The 24,157-nt window shown below is 37.8% G+C and overlaps 1 protein-coding gene across 2 annotated transcripts in view; it reads right to left on the minus strand.

The window, feature by feature from the left end:
• OLFM3 (olfactomedin 3) overlaps nt 1-24,157 on the minus strand; it is a 191,443-nt gene that overhangs the window by 19,352 nt on the left and 147,934 nt on the right. For both annotated transcript variants that reach the window (XM_030327419.1, XM_030327420.1), the window contains exons 2-4: nt 16,017-16,163; nt 8,648-8,803; nt 3,404-3,623 (exon numbers count right to left, since the gene is read on the minus strand). In XM_030327419.1, the coding sequence (XP_030183279.1) occupies nt 3,404-3,623; nt 8,648-8,803; nt 16,017-16,163 (523 nt within the window). The remainder of the gene's footprint in view (nt 1-3,403; nt 3,624-8,647; nt 8,804-16,016; nt 16,164-24,157) is intronic.

Consider the following 24,157-nt stretch of genomic DNA (forward strand, 5'->3'; position numbering starts at 1 on the left):
TTTGATTAGTTAAAATAAAAATATTAACTAATTAAAATAAAATATTAACTAGTTAATGCAGTTAATTTGACAGTCACATTCTTTCAACTTTGTTGTTTATGAAGGAAAACTAATAAAAAGAACCTTTGTTGTTAAAAAAAAATCTATATATTGTAGATTGCAGTCCTAAGGTTTAAGGACACCATAGAGACATTATCCATGGTTCAGTAAAGAGGAATAGGATGAATTTGTGTCCACTTAAATTAAAACCATTTTTCCCAAATATCATTTTCAATATTGAAGGAGGCTGTGTGTAGGAGGTATGTGTAGACTAAAAAACAAGCAGAATTATGAAAGAGCTGAGAGTTGTGTAGATTTCATTTCCTAACTGTGGTAGACATTATTTACAGCTGAGTCAACTCAGAATGTATGTTAGAAGTGAAATTCATTTCTAAAATTGAATAAATTCCAAGAATGCCAGTCCCTCAAAAACCTGACTGGCACCCTTTAAGGTTCAAGGTGTTTACTAGCTAGAACTATTCTATTGCCTGTCCTTCTTTTAGTTTACTGCATGTATACTTAGCAGATAACTGGTGTCAGTATACAAAGTTGATGGCTTTGGTTTATTGTGAGATGCTAGGAACAACCAAGTGAATTGATTCTCAGGCTCTAGAGCGATTCATCTGTAAAAACCAGTCCTCTTCCAAAGCAAGCCAAAGCCCTACACAGACCAATCCTATGCACTGTCATTTACAGAAAATATATATTTTTTTAATTAAAAATTTTTTTTAAATGTTTATTTTTAAGACAGAGACACAGCATGAACAGGGGAGGGGCAGAGAGAGAGGGAGACACAGAATCTGAAACAGGCTCTGAGCTGCCAACATAGAGCCTGGCGTGGGGTTCCAACCCACGAATTGTGAGATCATGACCTGAGCCAAAGTTGGACGCTTAACCAACTGAGCCACCCAGAAAATCTTTAATCAAATATTTTCTGAGCTAATAAAAATGCATCTGGATATTTTTTTTTGTAACCCCCAAAGTAACTTAGATATTGAGGGCACTCAAACAAGTCTTGCCTTGAGACTTTCTTATCTAGTTTGGTGGAGACTTCATCTGGCAAACTATGTAACATGTACAGTGAGCCAAAGGTATTTCATGATTTAAAAATAAAATACAACTTGGGGCGCGTGGGTGGCTTAGTTGGTTAAGTGTCTGACTTGATTTTGGCTCAGGTAATTATCTCAGGGTTTATGAGTTTGAGCCCTGCCTCAGGCTCTGTGCTGACAGTGTGGAGCCTGCTTGGGATTCTATCCCTCTTTCTTCCCTTCCCCCTTCCCAAAATAAATAAATAAACATTAAAAAATATATAATAGAATTCACTTATGTCAGTAATATTTACCTAGTGTATATTAGCAGTAAACTTCATAGCAATTATAAAAGAACATATAAGGAAATATTTAAGTGATACATCAAATAACTTTTGCTTAGCTTAGTCTTAGTAAGTCCTATACCACCTGATTGAAATATGTGGCTAAGAAAGCTTTTTTTTTTTTTCAAAGAAGACTTGAAATAGCTAATATCTATTCTTTGAAATTTATAAATTGTTACTATATGACTCCTTGTAGGATTAATTTATTCAGCAAATACTCATTGAGTAATTTTTCTTTGTTAGGCAGTTTTCTAGGTATTGGGGAATATGCGATTTAGAGCGAGTATCATAGACATTGTTCTTGTTCCCATGGAACAAAAATCTAGGAAGATAGCCATCCAGTTACACATGCAATGATAATGAAGCATGAAAAGTGCAATCATTGGTGACCTATCAGGGTCTGGGAGCACCTAGCTGGGGCACATAGTATACATCGGGAGAGCAGTGAGGGAGTGTGGCAAGACATGACATTTAAACTGAGACCTGAAGAATGAATGGGAGTTTGTCTCATATGGCAAGTGTGTAGACACAGAAAGGATAAGCAAGGGGAAAAAATTTTCAGGAGAAGGGACAGCATCACAACACCTCCCTGCAATGAGAAAGAGAACACACATGACTGGGATGTAGCGTGTGAGGGGAGGAGTGGCAGAACGTAAGGTGGGAGAAGTAGGGAGGGCCGCATAAGCTGTGGACTGTATCACAGGATGTAAGGGAGTCTAGGAGATTTTCCATAGTGCAAGGTAATTTCAGATTGAGGCTTCAAAAAATCCTTTTGGCAATAATGTGAACAATGTGTGAAGGGGTGCAAGAATGGGAGTCATGGAATCCACTGGAGTCATGATTGTTAGTAAACTAGTTAAGGTGAAAAAGTGGGCCTTGACTGATGAGGAATAAAGATCTGAGGGTTCCTGTGTTAAGCTTTAGGGCTTACGTTAATTGCCTTCTGAGTAATTTTGTTGGAATCTCTTGGAAACCCTGGGATAATGGTAGTGGGGCCTCTAATGTAGTGATTCCCCACATTTTTAACTGTACTGAATGCAACTTTTTATATCTTCACTCTTTTTTTTCATTTGAATTGCATTTGTAAAATAGTCTTTAAAATATTTGTCAGCCATTCAAATTTCAAATGTTTACATTTATTCTCTGGAGGTGTCTTTAATAGAAATTGATGATCTTTTCCAAATTCTTTACTCTTCTTTTTAGTTTATTTTCTATTTGAGAAAAGTTTTTCTTTCCTTTTGGAGAATACTTTCCTGTGGTCATTGACTTGCCCTCTTTGTCATGTTACTTCATGTCGGCAACTAAAATAATATTCCTAAATGAACTTAATAATTCCTCTTTATTCAATTTGTGTCCACATATTTATTTTGCATTAAGTTAGAGACTAGTCCCAGGATGATTTCATCTGAAAAATTACTACCTCATGAATAAAATGGAAGAGTTTGTGAATTTAGACCAGGTTGAACCATTAGGAGTCAAGAGCTAGAGTCCATATCTCATGTTACATGCTTGGCCCTTTGCAAAGTAGTGAATATGTATTTGAGTAAGTGTTTCCCTTTTATTTCTTGTGGATCAGAACAGCCAAATGATGGCCACTGTCTATAATAGAGGAATTGCTTTTGTTTGATTTAATCACTGCTGTTTCATATTTGGTCCCAGGGTAACTTTTTTCCTAGCCTCTAACTTTCTCCACTACCAAAAATGCCTCTCCTCCCCTCTAGCCAAGCAATGATTGACCATCCCATATTATCATATAGCCAATAGAATTGTGTTATTTCAAGTCACCAAATGGTAACAGGGTGCTCTGAAAATTAGGCGACCTTTAAATAATACTGATTACATAGGCATGCTTAAGTCATTGAGGAATACTTACTTTACACTTAGAAAGCAGGCATCGGTTTCCCTGTAATAGGTATTCATGACTATTTGCAGAGCGTAGGAATGCAGTTTTCATTGAAACCACTTAAAAACACAACATGTTGTTGTACTCACTCAGCTTTTTCATGCAGTCACGAAGCCTGGTCTCTAGGCTAAGCACCCTCTGGTGCAGTTCCTCATAGTCATAGGCACCAATTTCCTCTTGAATCCCAGTGAGGACAGCAGACAGATTCCGGATTTCCTCTTTAAACTGGGTGATTAACTTGGCATCTGTTTTGTACTGTTCTAGGACTGGAATCAAGGGCAGGAGTTCATCCATCTTCTCTTTCAACTCCTGCAAAAAGCAGGCAGCTGTTTTTGAGAGTCATTTAAACAGATCAAGCAGCTACATTCTTTTTAATATACCTAAAGGGGATTATTAAAACAGATTTAAAATTCCTTTTTTTTTTTTTTTGAAAATTAGAAGAAAAATTTTACTGATGTATAATCAGGATGTAACGTTACATTAGTTTCAGGTATACAACATAATGATTCAATATTTGTATATCAAAGTAGATCAAAATCGTACTGATTTTTGGTTGAAATTAAGTACTGTGAAAATGTAAGTGGCTACTGTGATCATTAGTAAATCCATTTATCTCAGTACTAGAACCTCTCTTTAAATGGTTAGGTGCTTTTCTATTAAATTGATCCTTATCATAATTACAAAAACTTCTTACAGTAGCATTTAAGAGTTTGTGTTATTTCACTTTCTAGGAGCATTTTATAAAAAGAACAATGCAGTATTTATTTAGCAAATAAAATCAGGATCCATCTTCGATTATGAATTACTAGAAACAGGTCAAATATCCTATGTCAACTCTAATTACCCAACAACTATCTCTGTTATAGGGGTACTTACAAGAAATTTTGGATCCTAGAACAACAGCTTTTCTGTAACACTTAGAATGTTTCCATCTCTGTCCTTCCAGAGTGCTCAGGTATTCCTCACGCTTCTTAATATCCATCTTACCACAGTATCATTAGGAAGGTAAGTTCAGCAAGCATAATAAATCATGAAAAGCTTCTCAAATCTCAAAGAAATGCATGTTGCTCTTTACCATTTTGAATTATTACCCACACTCTGACTCCATTTGCCTTAGCATAGATAATTTAGAGCTCTGTAAGGAAGGCAGAGTTGCTTACCCAGGGAGTGAATTAACTCTCTTAACTCTTTCAGGGACCAAAGTGCTCACAGTTTATGTAACACAGGACCTAGTCATACAGAGTTGTTCGAAACTGCAAACTTGATTTTCATCTGGAGAACAAGAAGCATATTTGGCAACATGGTGTCTCTCATTCCTAGCATCATGGAACTGAGCCCCACCTGCAGTTTTTACTTTCAAGTTCTAGGTGTGTCACCTTTTCTTCTTTTCCTTTCATTTGGTGGTGGTGGTCAGTGAAAATATTTCATGAGTGTGATTCAGTTGTGAGTTTTTTTTACAGATGGTCTCATTTGTGGAAAGAGCTGTCACTGTGAGGATCATTTGAGAATAATCCATACGTGCTGTCAGGAACCATGTTGTACACTAACTAATTTAAGGAGCTGAAAATTGCATTTTAAAATTACATTTGGAAGATGTTATTACTATAAATGCATTAAAATAGCAGGAGCTCCCATTGCTGCTCTGATTTATGGGCTTAGGTTTCTTGTGGGGAAATTTCCACTCGTTCCGTAAGCTCAGAATTTTTTGAATTTGTATATATGCTCATGTTGAGTGGGAGGGACAAAGTCTTAATAATGAGAAAGATTTCATAAATATCACAATGAAAAGGTGGAATTGCATAGCTTTACTCATTTTGGTGGCTCATTTTGAAGTAAACTTATTAGTTTCAGCATTCTGTGGCATCCCAAAAGAAAAACACAATTGCTTCATTATGATTTTAATAAGAGTTCTGTTGGTAGCCTTTGCTGCATATTATAGCAACAGTTACTATGAAGAGTTTTATGTTACACTGTGGGAATACTGAAAAGAGAGCAATTCAGTGTCACAATTTTGGTGACTTTTTCTTCCCCCTGAACCAAAAAAACAAACAAACAAAATAAAACTAGGTAATTGTATTTTTTGGATCTTTTCAAAAATTCATAATTGGATTATTGGTAACGAGTTTTGAAACCCTGGATGCTAGTCAGGGAACAGTGGAAAGTTTGACCAATATACATGTCAAATACTTAGAAGGTTAAAGGAGAATAGCATAGATCTTTACTTATTAATTTCTTCTAGAATTTCACCTTCTGCTGTGTTGTTCTTACAGTAGCAAAGGTTGTAGCTAGACTATTTTGACCAACCGTGATCTCTTCATATAAGAATGATAGTCTCAAGTATGATACCTACAACAAGATTTCCATCTTAAACAGTATAGAAGAGGGTGGCTGGGTGGCTTCGTCAGTTGAGTGTCAGACACTTGATTTAAGCTCAGCTCAGGTTATGATTCCAGAGTGGTGGGATTGAGCCCCACATTGGGCTCTGCGCTGACTGAGGAGCCTGCTTAAGATATTCTCATTCTCATTCTCATTCTCTCTCTCTCTCTCTCTCTCTCTCACTCACTCATGCATTCTCCTTCCACATCTCTACCCCACTCATGCTCTCTCTCAAAGAAGTATAGAAGACAAAATCTCAGTATTTTTGATAAGTTGAAAATAGTTTACCAGAAGAAGATTTTCTTCAATCTAAAAGGATTCTTTGATGTTAAAGTGACTTTTGGAATGTTCTAGTTCTTCTTCTCAAATATGACACCTCAGCACATAGTACCAAATCTGACTGGATATATAAATCTGACTGAGCCGTCAGGCTCAGGGAATACATAAATTCAGCAAACACATTGAGCATGTCACTATTATCGTTAAATTTCATCTGTAATCTACTCAGAGGCAATATAGCACTGGCATTAGGAGGTTTACCTCTAGAGCTGGACTTTGTGGTTCTGATGCATGTTAGATATACAAGGCTGAACAAATTACATCAGTTTCTTCATCTGAATGATGGAGATAAATATAGAACCTACTTTATAGTATTGTTGAGAGGATTAAATTAGTTACTATGTATTTAGGTTTGTCAAAACTGCTGAACATGATTCTTCAGAAAAATAATAAGATTGCTATTTGGATTTTTGAGTATAACTCAAGTATCTACTTGGATTACATGTAAAATCAAAATCATTACTTCATATGGTGCTGCCTGAAAATTAAGTTTTCTTACTGGCAGCCTGCCTGCTACTAGGAAAACTTCTAGAAAAGGCCAATTATTGCCTTGACTTTGTCTCAGCTTTGTATCTTTCTGTTTCGATGCTCTTTCAAGAGTTCCCACAGATGCACATGTTTCATCCCGCTTCCAACCCTGCCAGGCCTGGCATCCTAAAACTGTCCCTTGGCATCGCAGAGTTCGGCACTGTCCATCTGAGCTTGAATAATTTTTACTCGCGCCCGACACCCTGACCACCTCTCCTTGTGTCCTTCTTCCTTTCTGGGAGTGCTCCCCCTATGCTGTCAGTGCCAGCTTACCATTTCCTGCTTTGTTGATGGCCTTGGCATTGGGCTCATATTACCCCTCCACAGTCTACACCCTAACCCTGAACACTGAGAATCTTCTGATCTTCTGTTTTTCTCATATCCTCTGTGATTCAGGTGGTTGTTTGTTTGGTGTGTGTGTTGGGGGGGACTGGTCCAAACTGCTTTCTTAAAAATTGCCAAATTTTATAACTTTTCCCCGATGTTCTCTAAATGAAATTAAATAAAATTACTCTTTGTGCTGCTAAATAATATTTATGCTTCTATTTGCTGTCAATTTCATGTGCCTTGTTTTAGTTGTATTTTATAGAAGAGAGATCCTTATATATCCAGCAGAGGGCCCAGCACTGCCTTGTACACAGTGCATGCTCAATAAATATTGGTTAGCATTAACTTATTTGCTCCTCAGCCTTATTTTTTGTTTTATTTTTTTATTTTTTGCTGTTTACCATTCCCCCATAAATTCTGGACTCATCCAGTTCACTCATTCTCTCATTTCCAATTGTGTTTACATTTATTGTATCTTCTAAGTCTTGCTCTAATTCTAATTTCTTAACCTACTAGCTTTGTTTATCAATTTAAACTTCATGATTCATCACTTGAGCCTCATCTCCTGTCAGTACCCTCAACTTTCTTACTCCTTTGTTCCTTCTGTTGTACCTCTCTGGTAAAACTTTATGTATTTATGTATGTTTGTTATTTATTTTTGAGAGAGAGACAGAGTGAGCAGGTGATGGGTAGAGAGGGAGACACAGAATCCGAAGCAGGCTGCAGGCTCCGAGCTGTCAGCACAGAGCCTGAACCAGGACTCGAACTCAGGAACCAGGAGATCATGACCTGAGCCCAAGTTGGACGCTTAACTGACGGAGCCACCCAGGCACCCCTCTCTAGTATAACTTTAAAACTGATTCAGTGAAGAAACTGCTTCCTGTACATCCCTACTCAGTCTCCTGAGCACCAATGAAGACAATTACACAGCCATGAAAACATCTGCCATATCAAAATGTGCTGTGCAGAGATCCTGTTACATCCTAGCTCCCTGCCCTCACGATTCTGTGTGGAAAGCACTTCTGATGCTTAAACTCAGGCCCACTCCCTCACCATCAGCAGTGAATCTCACTCATGACAGAAGGGAGGGAAAACAAACCATTATGTTTATAAAACCACAGGATGTCCTATAAATGATGTGCTATCCCTTTGGAGGCAGATAATTTGTTTTAATAGAGATTCAAATGGTAGTATCATAGTCAGATTCTTAAAATCTATGGCACTGTCACACATAGGTATGAAAAGTCCACATAGCATGCTTAAAAACACTATTCCTCTATTTTCAGTGTTTCCGGATAATTGCCAAAAATAACTTTAAAGTCTAAGAGAAGACTTTGTATAAAATTAGGAAACAGCCCTCTTTATTTTTGTATGATATTAATAATGGTATTGTTGCCTCTGTTAATAATTTATATTCTCTGTCTCCTCATATTAGCAGGGCATTAAGTCATCAGAAAAAAACTTTGATAAATTTAGTTATTTTCCTTGAGATTTCCCCTTGTCTTAGATATTGAATGGCCTGTAAATCTATCCAGAAACTCCACCAAACTCTAGGAGGATTATGCTCTTTTTATAGCAAGACTTCTATGCATTCCTACCAGCTAATGGTCAGTTTCAGTGAAGAGATGATTGATGTCCCCAGTGAGTCTTTAACCTTGCACATATGGGCAGATGCACAGTTATTTCTAGCTGATAGCCATGCTGGCTGTCCATTGCACTCAGTGTCTGATTTGGATTGACAAGATTGCAGAAGTCAAACCTACTTGAAAATGCTTGGTCATTAGTGTCTTCCGATCATCTTCAATCTGCCGAAACTTGGCCTTCAGCCCTTTCATTTGGGTTTCCATTTTTAGAACATATTGGAAATCTCTCTGAGTTCTCAAGTTTAAGACTTCAATAGACTGGGACATGTTCTGAACCTGTTAAACAAGAACATTTGACTATACATTATTGTCTATTTACAGGTATATGCAATCACTACTGAAGTAGCAAAAATGACAAAGAACTATAAGTGCCAAATCCGTATTTGTATCCCCACATGATAGGTTTTCAAGACAATTCTTTATGATAAACATTCAAAAAATTCAGCAAGGGAAAATTAAACTGAGGCAAGAAATAATAATAAAATTGACATCCTAGGATTAGAGAGAAATAAATAACTTCAAATAAGAATTTAATCAGAAAAGTAAATTTGAAATACGGAATTTTCATTCTAGGACTTTGCAAGCTTATGATGTCCCAAGCCATTAAATGTTAAAATAATTTGTTTCTATAAGCACTAACTCTGATTTCTTCAAGATGTGGGATGTTTAGCAATTGTGGATGATAGTGACATGTCCAACAGAATTAGAACACATTCATTCCTGTATGGTTTCTTTGACATCCTAAGTTCTCCCAACGGTGAGATTGAATTGACCGAGAAGCATGGTGGCAATGCTGGGACGCCTCCAAGCTTGGAGAGCATACTGTTTAAGAGACCTGGAAAACAGCAGCTCTGTCAAATGGTTGGTAGGTAGGCAGTAAACACAGATTAAGCTGATGGTACCTTGTAGGTTTATTGGGCCCTAGGCTATGTAGAAGTAGGAAATGGATGACCTATAAAAATGAGGAAAGAAACATGCTCTAATTTTTGTGTCAGCAAAAACCTCAAAACAAAGTGAAAACCTCTAATAGTTGGAGAGCTGTTAGATGAATTGTGGAATGGAGTATGAATACGCTATTTTAAAGGATAGGCTAGATTTTTATATCTTGGTACTCAAAGTATTGTGTACAGAGCAAGTTTGACATCACTTGGGAAACTTAAAAATATAGAATTTTGGGGCCTATGCCACAGCTACTGAGTCAGAATCTGCATTTTATCAGAATCGCCAAGTGATTCCTGTGTTTATTAAATTTTGCTCAACATGGAGAAATTTCCATGAGAAAAGTGAGAAGAGCTTGTGTGTGTGTGTGTGTGTGTGTGTGTGTGTGTGTGTGTGTAACATACACATAAAAGAAAATGGGGCGGTAGGTGATGGGTATTGAAGAGGGCGTCTTTTGGGATGAGCACTGTGTGTTGCATGGAAACTAATTTGACAAAAAAACTCATTTAATAAAAAAAAAAGAAAATGGGGCATATGAGCAAAAAATCATGGTGGAGAAAGGTATTAAAGATTAGAAGAATACATACTGGGTTGTTTTCCTTTTTTAATGTTATTTAGTTAGAGAGTGAGTGAGCAGGGAAGGCACACAGAAAATCTCCACACTGATGGTGCAGAGCCCAATGCAGGGTTAGATCTCACGAACCGTGAGATCATGACCTGCGCTGAAATCAAGAGTTGAATGCTTAACTGACTGAGCCACCCAGGCACCCCTGGGTTGTTAGTTTTCTGTGAAATGTGGGTAAGAGGAGAAGTAATAAATATTGTAGAAAGGAGTCCCTGTTAAACAGAATATATATAAATCTGCCTAGAATTATATGTTTTATTTTTATGAAATGGAAACATGAAAGCACCAAAAAAAAATTGTGGTGGACTTTGAGATGAATTTTACTTTGTTTCATAGATTTTTATGCATTATTCTATTCTATTTATTTTTAAATATGTATTATGCAATAAGTAAAAAATTTTTTTCATTGCAACAATTGTGAGTTGAAAATAAGGAAGGAGTGATTTATTCAGACACAAATTTTTGTCATCAGGTATGTCACAAAGCTCAGTGGACTAGCTAGCTATGAAGAGCCCATTGTTGGTACATTCCTCAGCTTGGAACATTCCAAGAAGGCAGAGCATTCTGCTGCCTTGGCTTGCATACTTCCTCTATTTTTCTTTTTAAAGAAGGTTATCTTTTCCTGTTTTTCTTTTCTGCTGTTTTGATCCATAGTCCTGCCCTTTATAAATCCTGTATTCTCAAGACATGTGATAGCCTAGCTTATATTAAAACTAATTGTGTAATATATGTTGGGTGGGAGCACAGAAGTGACTGCCCTTCTGTGAGCTCCAAAGGTTAGAAGCTGCATCTTATTCATACTTTTTATTCCCAACACCCTACACAGAACCAGGCACAGAATAATTGTTCAATAAATACCTGTTGGTTAAAATTCTTATGCTTCCAATGCTTGTAATAAGTAATTAGTATTTTTTTAAATTTGAGAGAAAGAGCATGCACAGTGCATGAGAGCTCTGAGTGCATGAGAGGGGTGGAGAGAGAGGGAGAATCCCACGCAGGAACCACACTCTGAGTGCAGAACCCGATGCCAGAACTTGAACTCACGATCCATGAGATCATGACCTGAGTCCAAATCAAGAGTTGGACACTTAACCAACTGAGCCACCCAGGCACTCCAGTTACTAGTATTTTAAAGAAATTTCCTTCCTTCTGTCACTGTGACACTGTAGCAGTACGTGACTCCCAAATATTTCTTAATTTGCTATCATTCCTACTTAGAAAGCTTCATTCTTTTAAATCTTCAGTGGAGCACAAAATTACTGAGACAGCATTGAAACCTGGAGATGTAACTGCATCTTGGATAAATGTAATGCTTTCAAAATAATTTTGAACTTCATTACAGTTAAGTATGAATAAAGAAAAGCCATTTGTATTAAAGAAACCATCTACACATTTGAATATGGCATTCATCTCTGAAGCTGCCCATCGCTGGCATGACTGATACTTTCCTAGGAATGCCGTGGGTTGGGCAGAGTCCATACAAGTAGAAAATGATAGGCAAGTGAAATATTCTGTATAAAATTAAAACAGCCTCTCTTATCTTGCCTCTGCCCTAGTAAGGTAATTTTCAACTTATTTGTGTTGTGGCAAATGCACTGGGAGAATTGTGGCCTTCTATATTGTAGAAATAGGCATAATTATAAGAGCTGCATTTGGGATAATGGATAGAGACGGAGCTGTCTAATTGGAGAGGATTTGGGTCTGGGCTGTCTTTTGCTTTGTCTGATGACTATACCTAGGAATGTTTAGTTTTCCACTGTTTACAGAGACCCTCCCACCCCCAGGATCAATTTCCTGATGATACCCGATACTAGATCCCTATAGTTACACTTGTAGAAAGGAGACCCATCTGCTGTGGTTCCTCTTTGACTCTGTTTATCTCTGATGTTTTACAGTTTAGTTTTTCATATGTGTCCCTGTGCTTAGACCCTTCTCTACATCGTTCAGCAAGCTCATTGTCTCCCTTCATTAATAATTTTTGAAACTAATTATCTTGGATCTTTGTATAAATAAAATGTTTGAGGCCTCTCTGAACTTAACAAATTAACTTAAATTTTCACTCTAATTCATAATTAAGGTAGAGATTACTCGGGGGGGAAAAAAAGACTACAGTTCAGTATGTTTGCATAGCCTTGACGTTAACAAAACTAAATAGAAATTCTTTGCTGTGGGTCTTCACAGAACCTTTAGTATTAAACTGTGTGGTAGAAATCTTCAAGAGTGAAATATCATGAATAGAGTTTATTAAAATCATTTTACTAGAAGGATGTCACTGGTATCCTATTCCAAAAATCACACTTTAGGAGAAACTGTCCTAGACATGCAGGACATCTTCAACTGTACAGAGAAGCTACACAGCTAACAAACTTTTTAATTATTGAAAAAAAAATTCATTTAACATTTTTATTTATTTTTGAGAGTGAGAGAGAGACAGACTGACAGACACACCCAGCATGAGTGGGGGAGGGGCAGAGAGAGAGGGAGACACAGAATCCAAAGCAGGCTCCAGGCTCTGAGCTGTCAGCAGAGAGCCCAGTACGGGCCTCGAACCCGTGAACCACTAGAGCATGACCTCAGCCAAAGTTGGACGCTTAACCGACTGAGCCACCTAGGTACCCCAGCTAACAGGCTTTTAAAAAAAAAATGTTAATTTGTTTTGAGAGAGAGAGAGTGAGAGCACAGAGGAGGGGCAGAGAAAGAATCCCAAGCTGACAGCACAGAGCCACACATGGGGCTTGAAATCATGAAATGTGAGATCATGACCTGAGCAGAAACCAAGAGTCAGATGCTTAACCAATGGAGCCACCTGTGCCCTGCTAACAAACATTTTTTTTAAATGAACAGTTGTAGTTTGGGCATATTAAGACCTGAAATATTGGGAAAACAATTGTAATTCTTTAAATATTAAGTAATGTAGATATGGTTAAAAATATTTGACAGAACATTGCTTAAATTAGTATGGGTACCACCTGTGACATTCTGGATGACACTAGCATGGTGTTGAGAAAACACAGAACTGATCTGGTAAAGCCCCATAACACACTGGTTGAGTGACACTGGTAGGTTCTTTAACCTCAAAAAGCAGTTTCTTTTTACGTAAACTTAGAAGGGCAGGTTCCTCAGCTGTGAGGATTGAATGGAGTGGATACAGATATGGGAAATACTGTTATCAATATTGTTAAAAACATTTCCTTAGGGGCACCTGGGTGGTTCAGTTGGTTAAGTATCCGACTCGATTTCAGCTCAGGTCATGATCTCACGGTTCAGTTTGTGATAAGCCCTGCATTGGGCTCTGCGCTGACAGTGCAGAGTCTGCTTGGGATTCTCTTTCTCTCATGTGCACACTTTCTCTCAAAATAAATAAATAAATAAATCTTTAAAAACATTTCCTTATTATGTGACTAAATTAGTTCTTTGGTTAATGGTGAGTGGGCGGCCTAAACTCATGCTCCGGTTTTCCATCCGGTGCCTTGGATATTTGTGAAACTATAGAGAAGTCAATAAGAAAATCTGGCTCAGTCTGAATAAGGAGTGCTTATTTCAGATGGTTTTTTTTTTTTTTTTTTTTTTTTTGGTCATTGCAGCAAATCAGTGCTACTCCCTTCTTCAGCCCACTCCAAGTAATGTACATAATTTACTATTACTATTCCCTCCTATATACTATTCCCTTTACTATTCCCTCCTATAATACTCTCAAATGGTAAATTTTTTTTTTTTTTTTTTTTTTTTTTTTTTTTTTATTTTTGGGACAGAGAGAGACAGAGCATGAACGGGGGAGGGGCAGAGAGAGGGAGACACAGAATCGGAAACAGGCTCCAGGTTCTGAGCCATCAGCCCAGAGCCTGACGCGGGGCTCGAACTCACGGACCGCGAGATCGTGACCTGGCTGAAGTCGGACGCTTAACCGACTGCGCCACCCAGGCGCCCCAAATGGTAAATTTAATAAACATAACTTGTAGAGACCTAGATTTTGTTAATAAATTTTGTGGGGTTTTTTGTTAATTAGATACAATGACTTTTTAAAGGTGTGATTTTTCTAGAATTTCTTTAAATCATTAAACACATTGCATATTAGATGGGGTGGTCGTATCAGTGATGGCTTGTGGTCAACCTCCTTGGTTGTATTTTTTTTGCCTTCTTCATCCTACACCAATTCCCGGTTTTATCATAGTTCTGGAGTACATTTCACTTTGGACCTGTAGAGGGTATTATCCACCTTCTAACACTTTATTTGAACTTTCTCAACTGATTTCAGAAGAAATCTGTGTTTTTTTTTTTTTTTTTTCCAACAGGTTCAGAAGAGATGTCTGAATCTGTATGGGGGGAGGTATGGATATGAAATGCTATATTGAAAAACAATAACAAAAATAAGGGTAGAGTATCCAAGAATGTTTCTCACCATAGTTGACATAGAAAAAAGATCCTTTTGCACAGAAAAAGAATATAGGATCAGAAAGTCTATAATTTGAGGGGAAATATTTAATAGAAAAGCAAATTTAATAGAAAAGCAAAATTGGATTTAAAAGATTAAATCTTTTTACTAATGTAATATCCCTAGTAGCCAAACAATATTAAACTATATATTTGGAGTTTTTTTCATAGAAATAAAGAAAACCAAGATTGGTAAGGTATACCCAAGAAAAATCACAGTTCATTTGTCATGATTTCTAATAGCTGAGAGGCACATTAGCTAGAGTCGTTAACTTGAATGAAAATGACATTTGCTTTTGTCTGGGGGACAGATATTGAAGGAGCAGGGAAGATAGGATCTTATAAAAAGAGACATAAGAAGAGAGAATCGATAGATTGATGATAGCTCTGAGGAGAGGGGGAGGGAAAACAGGACTAATCATTTTATAAAAACAAGAAAAAAGCTTTCTTAAAATTTTAGAGCATCAATAGACTTCCAAATAATGTACATGGAGGAAATTTATTTTCAATTATATGGCAGTAGAAGAAAGTTATTGTTGCTAAGCTTGAAATTGCATAAAGTAGGCATGTCTATATTAACAAATTTGATGCTTTCATTTTTCTGGCTTCTCTTAACTTTCCTTAAAAAGTTCTTATTCAATGCCATCATTGTATGAATGATCATAGAAATGATATTGCACTGAGTGAATGGTTGAGCATGATGTTCTCTAAAAGCACATACTACCTAATTTATCTTATTATCCCTGAAGGTACTTAAAATTCCCACATGTTGTCGTCTTACCATCAGTCTGGCCACCCAGCTGTCCTACTATATTCAGAGCCCAACACAGTGAAATTCTGAATGAGAATAATTGAAAGAACCATTCATTGTTTTTTTTTCCTCCTCAAACTAAACATAAATAATGTTTCATGAGCTGACTTTTATCTGTAAAAAAGAATAAATCAAGGGCATTCTGCATTTGATTGTTATGGATCGGCTTAAGTAAATTATATGGAGAGATTGCTGTTGAATGAAATTGAAGAGCTTAATGTTCAAAGGAATGACTTAGAGCATGATGATAAATACTTGAAATTATTCATTATCTGTTCAGATAGCTTGCATATTGCATTCCATTATTTTAACTTCCTTGCAAGGTTGTTAATGTGATTCAAATGCATGAGCTCAAACAGCCTAGTGTGATCCTGGGAATTGAGGATAGATTTCTGGCATAGGAATAAGACTTTTTGCCTTTTTGTCCCCCTTAAGAAGAGACCAACTGGATATTAAGGCATATGATAGATATCCAGTCTTAAGAAGGTAAGATTGAGAAAAATAAAAAGTAATACAAATAAACAGTAGAGCAGGAATCTTGAGGTACTCCTTTCAAGGAAGGAAAAAAAAGTTTGAGAAAGGGGGACAAAAATTGGAAGGACCTTCCTCATTATTGCCTGCTTTCCTGCATTTCCTTTTCAAGGAACGGTAGATAAAAAAAAAATGGAGGACAGGACACGTACCTTTTCCAGAAGTTGGCGAAGCTGCCTGCTTTTGGCATCCCTGGAACACAGGTTTTGTTCTGGAGCCACCACTGTGCAAATGCATCGTCCATCAGGGTCTTGTGCTGAACTGTACACTTGCCACCCTTCTTTGGGACTAATCTGGGTCTGAGGAAACCAATAGCAAACACACAACACAGACCCCCATTACAGGATAAAGAGAATGTGGGTTTGTAACATTTTAAACAAAGGATCCTCTTTGATAAAGTCTCTGTTTTTATTCTTTAAAAAGAAAGATTAAACAACTTCTACAACTTCTATAGGCAGCATAACTTCATTCAGTTACACCTTCCTTATCTGTCCCCAGGATAGTTTTTCTTTTCTTTAAAATATTTATTTTTGAGAGAGAGCGTGTGTGCACGAAGAAGGAGGGGGGGGAGAGAGAGAGAGAGAGAGAGAGAGAGAGAGAGAGAGAGAGAGAGTGAGAATATCCCAAGCAGACTCCACACTCAGCACAGAGCCTGATGTAGGGCTCAGTCTCACAACGATGAGTTCATGACCTGAGCTGAAATCAAGAGTTAACCCACTGAGCTACCCCGGCACCCTGAATTTTTCTTTCATTGGGCTATATTAGTAACTATTTATTGACCCTACAACATTTCCTAATGCTTTTTGTCATATTTGGACATTGCAGTGCAATTTAGAAGCATCTGATAACCACTTAATCACATATCACCAGTCTCTCTACATAAGATCTGTTAGCTTGTCTTTCTCAACAGTAAATGATAGTAGTGTGTGTGTGTGTGTGTGTGTGTGTGTGTGTGTGTATATGTATGTGTATATGTATATATATATATATATATACACACACACACATACACATTTCTGATTATTATTCACTTGTGATATTCTGAAGCAAAGCCCTATGCCAGGGCGCTTCCCATGTATTGAAGAGCCAATTATTAATAAAGTTGGAAAAGTAGCATGTAAGAATACAGGGTAAAATGATTAGATCAGCATGGTTTTGCAAAGGATGCAGAGTCCCAGAGAGGTTAAAGAGTATTTTGACATGGTCTGCAAAATCCATCTTCGCAAATTACTTCTGTGTACCCTACCTCCCTAGAACTGTAGCTTAAAGTGGCCTTCCCATCTAGGAATGAGGTGGCTTAAAGTCTGCCTCCTATTTATGTTTCTAGTTTTACCTCCTGGATCTTCCTATAGGAAACTTCTTTCCAACAAATTGGTCCATTGTGTCCTGAAAGTATGTTACCTTGATTCATTTCTTTATATGCTACTCATTTTGTTTCTCCTTATTGGAATACCTCTTTCATAAACATTCAACTTACTAAACCCTTATGGTTTCTACTTATTCTGTGTTATTCATTAGGCATTTCATGTGTATTGTCTAGTATTGCTATTTGCCTTTCGTATGTCTTATTTCAACACTTAGTTTATATTCATCTACTAGACATATTAGATATTTTCTATTGTATTAAGTATATTTTATCAGGTACAAAGATAAGTTTCCTCTTTTTTATCTAGTTACTTTTCAGGAAGAGTTTAAGTGTTTATTTTGAGAGAGAGAGATGGGGAGGAGCAGAGAGAGAGAGAGAGAGAGAGAGAGAGAGAGAGAGAGAGAGAGAAAGAGAGAGAATTTCAAGCAGACGCTGTGTTGTCAGCTTGATGTCATGAACCATGAGATCATGACCTGAGCTGAAATCAAGAGTCAGACGCTTAACCGATTGAGCCACCCAGGTGCTGCTAAACATCCACTCTCCATTGTATAAGGAGAAGTCATTGTGGATGCCATGATGTACTGCCCAGAGAGGCACTCATTCATTCCTCCAGCTGCTAAGATTATTAGTGGCTTGGCTTTCAGTTAAGTTTCTCTTTGGGGATTGCCTAGGCTGAAGAATGTTGCTTACTCAAGGTCAGGCTCTATTCCAAGGGACAACTCACATGCATTGACTTGATGATGCAGCAGTACAATGAAGCACCCTAAGAAGCAGGAATTATTATTTCCATTTCACAGAAGAGGAAATTGGTTAACATGCTTGGGAACAGTTAGCTCGTATGAAGCCAGGCAGTATGTTCCAGAGAAGGACTGTCCAATGGAAATAAAGTAATTTTTACTTTTTTAAGCCTATTAGAAAAGTTAAAATTACTATCTTCGAAATTGTGCATTTTATACTTATGACTTCAATTTGAATTAGCCACATCTTAAATGCTCAATAGCTACATGTAGCCTCTTCACTGGACAGTGCAGCTCTAGAGTCTTGCTTTTAATTATGCTATGGCCATATCAGTATGATGCTGAACATCCAGATAATTGTTTTCAAGGGTCAGTCATGGATATTGAAAAAACTACCTAACAGATGTTGTAGACAAACCATCCAGTTTGATCCGAATTTGTTTTTCCTGTGGAAATAATCAGATAAATCAATGGGCCTTTTCCTAGCTAAGCTCTGGCTTGCTTCTACAGCTGGGATCTGAAATTTGTCAGCCTTTCTCTCTGTCCTTCTATGTTGTCCAGGGATTCAGCAGATAGGTATTTCTTGTATGATCAGGAGAAGGAGATGAATTTAGTTTAGAAAATAAGGTATTTCATGAATCAGGTTGGAGGTGTGAGGCTGAGGAGGGTGAGAGAAAGCCTGAGGGTTGGGAGCTGAGATGAGGCTAGGAACCAAGAGGTGAAGTGAGGCCAGCAGAGGACTGTCTTGCAAAATGCTCAGTGTTACTGGGCTTGGATATTTGCCCATAGACTGGAGTGTTTTACCAGGTTAAAGCAAACCCTTTAAAGGAGTAAACCAAGCTGACTTCCCTCTCCACAGATCTGCTATAGCCTGTGAGATCTTCTGTCTCTGGAGTTCACACCAGAACAGATATAATCTCCAACTTATTCTGTCCCAGGTCATTGCATACCATCCACCAACACACAGCTCTTTTTCTTTTCAAGGGCTTTGGCAATAATCACTACAGGGTGCTGATACGCCTTCCAACAACAATCATGAACAAATACTGGGGAAGCTATATGTTATAAACTCAGGAAACTCATAAAGATGTCATAGTCCTTGTCCTTGATCTATAATGAGAAGCAGTTGGTGCCAGTGCTCTTTTTAATCTCCCTTTTCATATAATTCATGGAAGTGTCCTATGCTGCCTTTTATTTCTGAAGCATTGGATTCATTACCATTTCTTTTTCATTCTCCTACTCCTTCTAACATTTATGCCTGAATATCCAGTTAGGATAGAAATAGGTACTTAGAGTTATTATCAGAATCAGAAAGCATCTTAAAGATTATCATATTATCCTTTTCGTATTAAAGAAGAAAAATGCAGAGATTACAGAATGGAGATGGGAATAGTTTAGCAGAGTAGTTTCAGTGATAAAATTAAAGGTTTAAGCTACATAACGGTATGGGATTAATATATCTAGACATGGGTCCTATAGTTTCACCTAGGTTTCACCTAACATTGGACACAAATCTCCAACATGTAAGAAAATTAAGTCTTGTTACTAGGATAAATTTAGCTTTTGGATAGAGGACCAGGGGTCACCCAATTATAATATTATCTCTTTAACAGCAGTGCAAACACTGATTATTAAACCTGGCAGCATTAATATTGGTGTTCACTTGCCAAGTGTTTGGCTAACTAGTGAGGAGCTTATCATGACAGGGCAAGGTGTCAGTTGCTTTCTGGAATGAGGGAAACAGGAAAGGTGAAGAGGGTTTGATGTTCATTTAGCATTCTCCCTGAAGTGTCAGCTTAATAAAAGTGGACTCCAGCCTTGTTTGTACTTCCAATTGTCTTCTTGTAAGAATCAGTGAAAAGAGCCTTGACCTTATCTACTACAGAGTTAGTTTGAATGGTTCCAACTATAACAAGTTACCTCTTTGGCAAGACAAAGGTAACTCAAAAGAGAAAAAAGCTAATATAAAAGATGAGTGCCTGACAGTCCTATGGGTTTTGATATAGACCTCTGTGTCAGGGTCAGTGATAAATAAAGGAAGTTTTATGAGTATCTCTGGTGCTCTCTTTTAGGGCATCCATACTGGCATTGAAAAGAGGCTCAAAATAAAACCAACCAAGACCTCAGGTGGAAGGAAATATTTGGACAGCTTTTGGATACCAATGGAAAAAGACCTCCCATTTTAACTTGTAATAGCAATTATTCCAGTGTCTGTAAAACTCCCGTAATAGTAATAGCAAACATTTATGGAGCTCGAGCCATTACTTGGCAGTTTGCATGTACTGTTGCCTTTGAATATTACAACTTTATGGATGAGGTTATGTTATACTGCCCATTTTAGAGGTGAGGAAACCAAGACAGTAAGGAACTTGTTCAAGGTCATGCAGGGGATAATCAGAGCTGGGATTTGTACTTCGATGTCAGAGACTGAAAGTTTAACCACCACCCTGCCCACCAGTTGTCTGAAATTCCCTTTTATAACTGATAAAGATAACCCTGGAAGCATTTTCTGAACTGCTATGAAGGCCAGTACTTGGACCTGGAGGGTGCATGTGGTTTATTACTATCCAAAGCATGCTAATCACAGTGGTTACTGATGCAGCTCTCTTTGAACCTTTTGTGTTAATTAGAAGAACTAAATGAACTATTTAGCAGTTTTTAATATTGCAGAACTCATGAAATATTTAAGAATGTTCTAAATAGGAGAATTAAAATGATAATTTTAACAATTGGATTTCAAGTCTGGATTCTTTGCTTATAATTTAATTACCAAGCCATGCTTTATAAATATAAAGCTACTAGGTGAGAGTTCTCCCAAAACTCCTGGGTCTTTGTAGCAGAAAAGAAAGATCCTAAGGACTGAGGTAAATGTACAAATAAATACAAATATCTTGCATTTCAACTTGTTTTTATGTTTTTAAAATCCTACCCTTTGTATTAGTCTCACTTTTTTTTTTTCAATCAACTACTCTTAGATATACACACTATCTTATGAGGAAGCTGAAACTCAACATAAGCAATTTTTTTCAAGTCCTCCATTTAGTAAATGTCATGTATAGGACTCAAACCAGTTTTCTTCCACTTTCAGCCCAGAGCTCTTTACTCTCATCCTCTACAGATGAATGAGTCAGATAGTCTATGTCCATTTACCAATAGCCAGAAAATTTGCTTTGGAGGAAATGCACCCCGGCAGGTGAAGGGCTTTATCTAAACAGTATGGAAATAAGTAGCAATTAGCACCTGGAGGAGTTGTTAGCAGTAATGGCTCAGCAAAACCCAACTGGATATTCCTGTGGCGGACCCTGCAATCATTTCTTAGGGTCCAGGTGGAGAGGCAGGCAAGGGACAGAATTCTGATCCTTTTAAGAGAACCAAATCAGCTAGTGGAACATTGCTAGTCTTATGTTTTATCTTGAGTTTCTAGACATTTCATAGAAGTACAGACTGAGGCAAAAAAAAAAAAAAAGAATAAGGAATCTACTTATTGAGAGTGGTGTGTAAGGTAAGGGAAAATAAAGCAGCAAAAAAATCCATTTGTTAGACGCTATTCAATTTAGAGTGGAGATGCCTAAGTGATGAAAACCCTTATAAATTTTTGTCTGAGGATAGGTTTGGTCTCAGAGTGAAATGTGGCTTAGCATGCTAATGGCTTTCGTTGTGAAGAGAGGAGAAATGTGAGGAAAGGAATGAGAGATGTTGACAGACCACGCTGAAAGAAGCTGTGCTCTGGAGGATGTGTTAATAAAGATGTCACTGCATAGCAGCAGTTTTCTTCCTATTTCTTATATGAAACTAGTTGGAACTGAAATCAGAAATGCATATTCTGTAGGAGAGTCGTGATTTTCACCTCTTTAAAAGCTGTCTTTATAACAAGAAGTATAACAAAATAGAATAAAAAATGGGAAGACTCCTTCCTGAACCCTTGGAAAACCACTAATGGTCTGGTAATCCTGGAGAGCAAGCTGGTTAAGAGGTGGTGACCAGTGAAAGGTCACTCAGCATGCTGCCCCTCCTTCTGGGGCTTGTCCTAGAGGTTGTCCCCAGGGCTGTGCCCAGCTTTCTTTGGTGCAGGACTACCTGAGTTCAGTTCATGGCTCCACCACTCAAACTTCCTGTGCTTTGGCGTCCCTTAGGGAAATGAAAATAGGTTTTACTACTATCTGGTGGGGCTGTTGTAAAGATTAAATGCGTTAATACTTGTAAATCACTTGAAATAGTGCCTGGCCCATTGGCAAAACCAAGTCTTAGCTAACATTATTTGTCTGCATGACTGGTCTATTTTCAGGCAAACTTCAATCTGAAACAGTATCAGTGCTCCCCAGTAAAGTGGTATTTTCTTAAAAATAAATGCATATTCTTCACTCAAAGAAACCTCAAGCCTCTAAGAAAAGTAACCATTAAAACAAAGCAACAACAACAAAAACTCGACAAACAAAAAACAAAGATAAAAGTTTAGGTTGGTTGGACACCTCATGTTCTGGAATAAAGAGACTTAGTGCTGGGAAAGACTCAGAGGTTGTATCTGGTCCTGTGTCTTTCCACTCTCATGCTTCTGTCTGTTATCGTAGTTCCATTCGAGCTCTGTATGGTAAGAATTTTGCTGCTCTCTAGGCAGCCCCTTCCACTGGGAGAAACCCAAGGGGCTTGACCTGAATTCTGTCTTTGTAATTTTCCCCTCTTGGCCCTATTTGTGCTTTAAGTACTTAAACAAGAATAAATCTACTCAATAAATAAGCCCATGTCACAGTTCTTGTCCAAAAAGGCAATTATCTCTTTCTCTGTGGCTCTCAAGATTTGCAGTTCTGTTCTCTCATCCATCTCCCACTCTTTAATTTGTTTAGTTGTCCTTTCACAAAAGGGATATTGCCTAAGGATTTGAGGGAGAAAAGCAGTCTGTAAAATACAGAAGTCTGGTGTCTTCAGACTGAAAAAGGACAGTGAGCTGAGAATAGGATATTTAGAAAAGTATAGGGAGTTTGCATCAGGGTATTCTACTAATTTTAAGGAACTTAAAACTGACTAACTCATTAAAGTGGTTATTTATGGAGAAAAGTCAGCTAGATGAAACTGTAGCAAAACAAATCACTTCTGCCCACAGGTTCCCTTTGAGGCCTCTTGCCACCACAGGAGCATAGCTGACTGGGGACAGCTGGTGTCTGCTGAATGTCCTCTGCTTGTCTAATTGCTCTTTTCCAGGTTCTTCGTGGTGTGGAGTCCACAGCAGTGGGGGGCGGGTGTGGATTTCTCAGAAGCTCAGCCTCAAGGGCCAGTTCTCTGCATCAGAGAGAAGTGCCAGAGGGAGCCTGAGCTTTCTCACCTCTGCAGACACCATCTTCTCCAAAGGCTGATGGGCCCAGTGATAAATTGGAAGGAAAAAAGAAAGGAAAGAAGAAAGCAAACAGGGCTACAGAGGAGAATAAAGAAATGTTTCAAGATTCTAACAAAAACAAGAGGGAGCATATTCCTTTAATAAGAAGCTGTATTTAACTACTTATTAACAAAAACATCCTGGAAATTTAAAAACCTCTGAGCTTTTGAGACCATCAAATGGACACTATTTCAGAGACACTTGCTATAAACAGATTTAATTGCATTTAATTATTAAAACACGCTTTTTTTTCCAGCTTTTTTGAAACTACCCTTCTAAAGATTTGATATTTGTGTAAATCTCTACTTTTTACCATCTCCACATCCCATAAGCACCCACAAAACAAATTTTAAGACATCTTTTTTTTATGTTTACACAATTGTAGGCTCATCCCATTCAGACTGTATAAAGTGAGAACATAGATCAAGAATGTTGAAAAGTGCAGGACATCCTAACCAAACCTACGATGAAGGGTACGGTTAACCATTCTGTCTAAGGGAGGTGGAGTCCAGGATTATGGGAAACCACCTGAGCAGAGCAGAAAGAGCCTACTGTGACACCAGGGCCAGGAGGGGCAGGGACTTATGAAGAAGGAGACCATTTCTCTGAACAGGACTGTGGCCAGGTGACTTGCGTCCACCCTTGCCTCTGTCATTCACCAGCTGGGGGAAATCTGTTCAGTCCACATTTTGGGTCATTCTTCCTACTTGCGGCATGAGGCTGTTGGATTAGCTCATTCATACTTCCAGTTCAGCTTTTGAGTGCTATAAGATTTCTCTGGAGGAATCTCATTTAGGGCAAGGGATTGATTGTGTGGGGAAG

The sequence above is a fragment of the Lynx canadensis genome, chromosome C1 (genome assembly GCF_007474595.2).
Source record: "Lynx canadensis isolate LIC74 chromosome C1, mLynCan4.pri.v2, whole genome shotgun sequence".
NCBI classification, from domain to species: Eukaryota; Metazoa; Chordata; class Mammalia; order Carnivora; family Felidae; genus Lynx; species Lynx canadensis.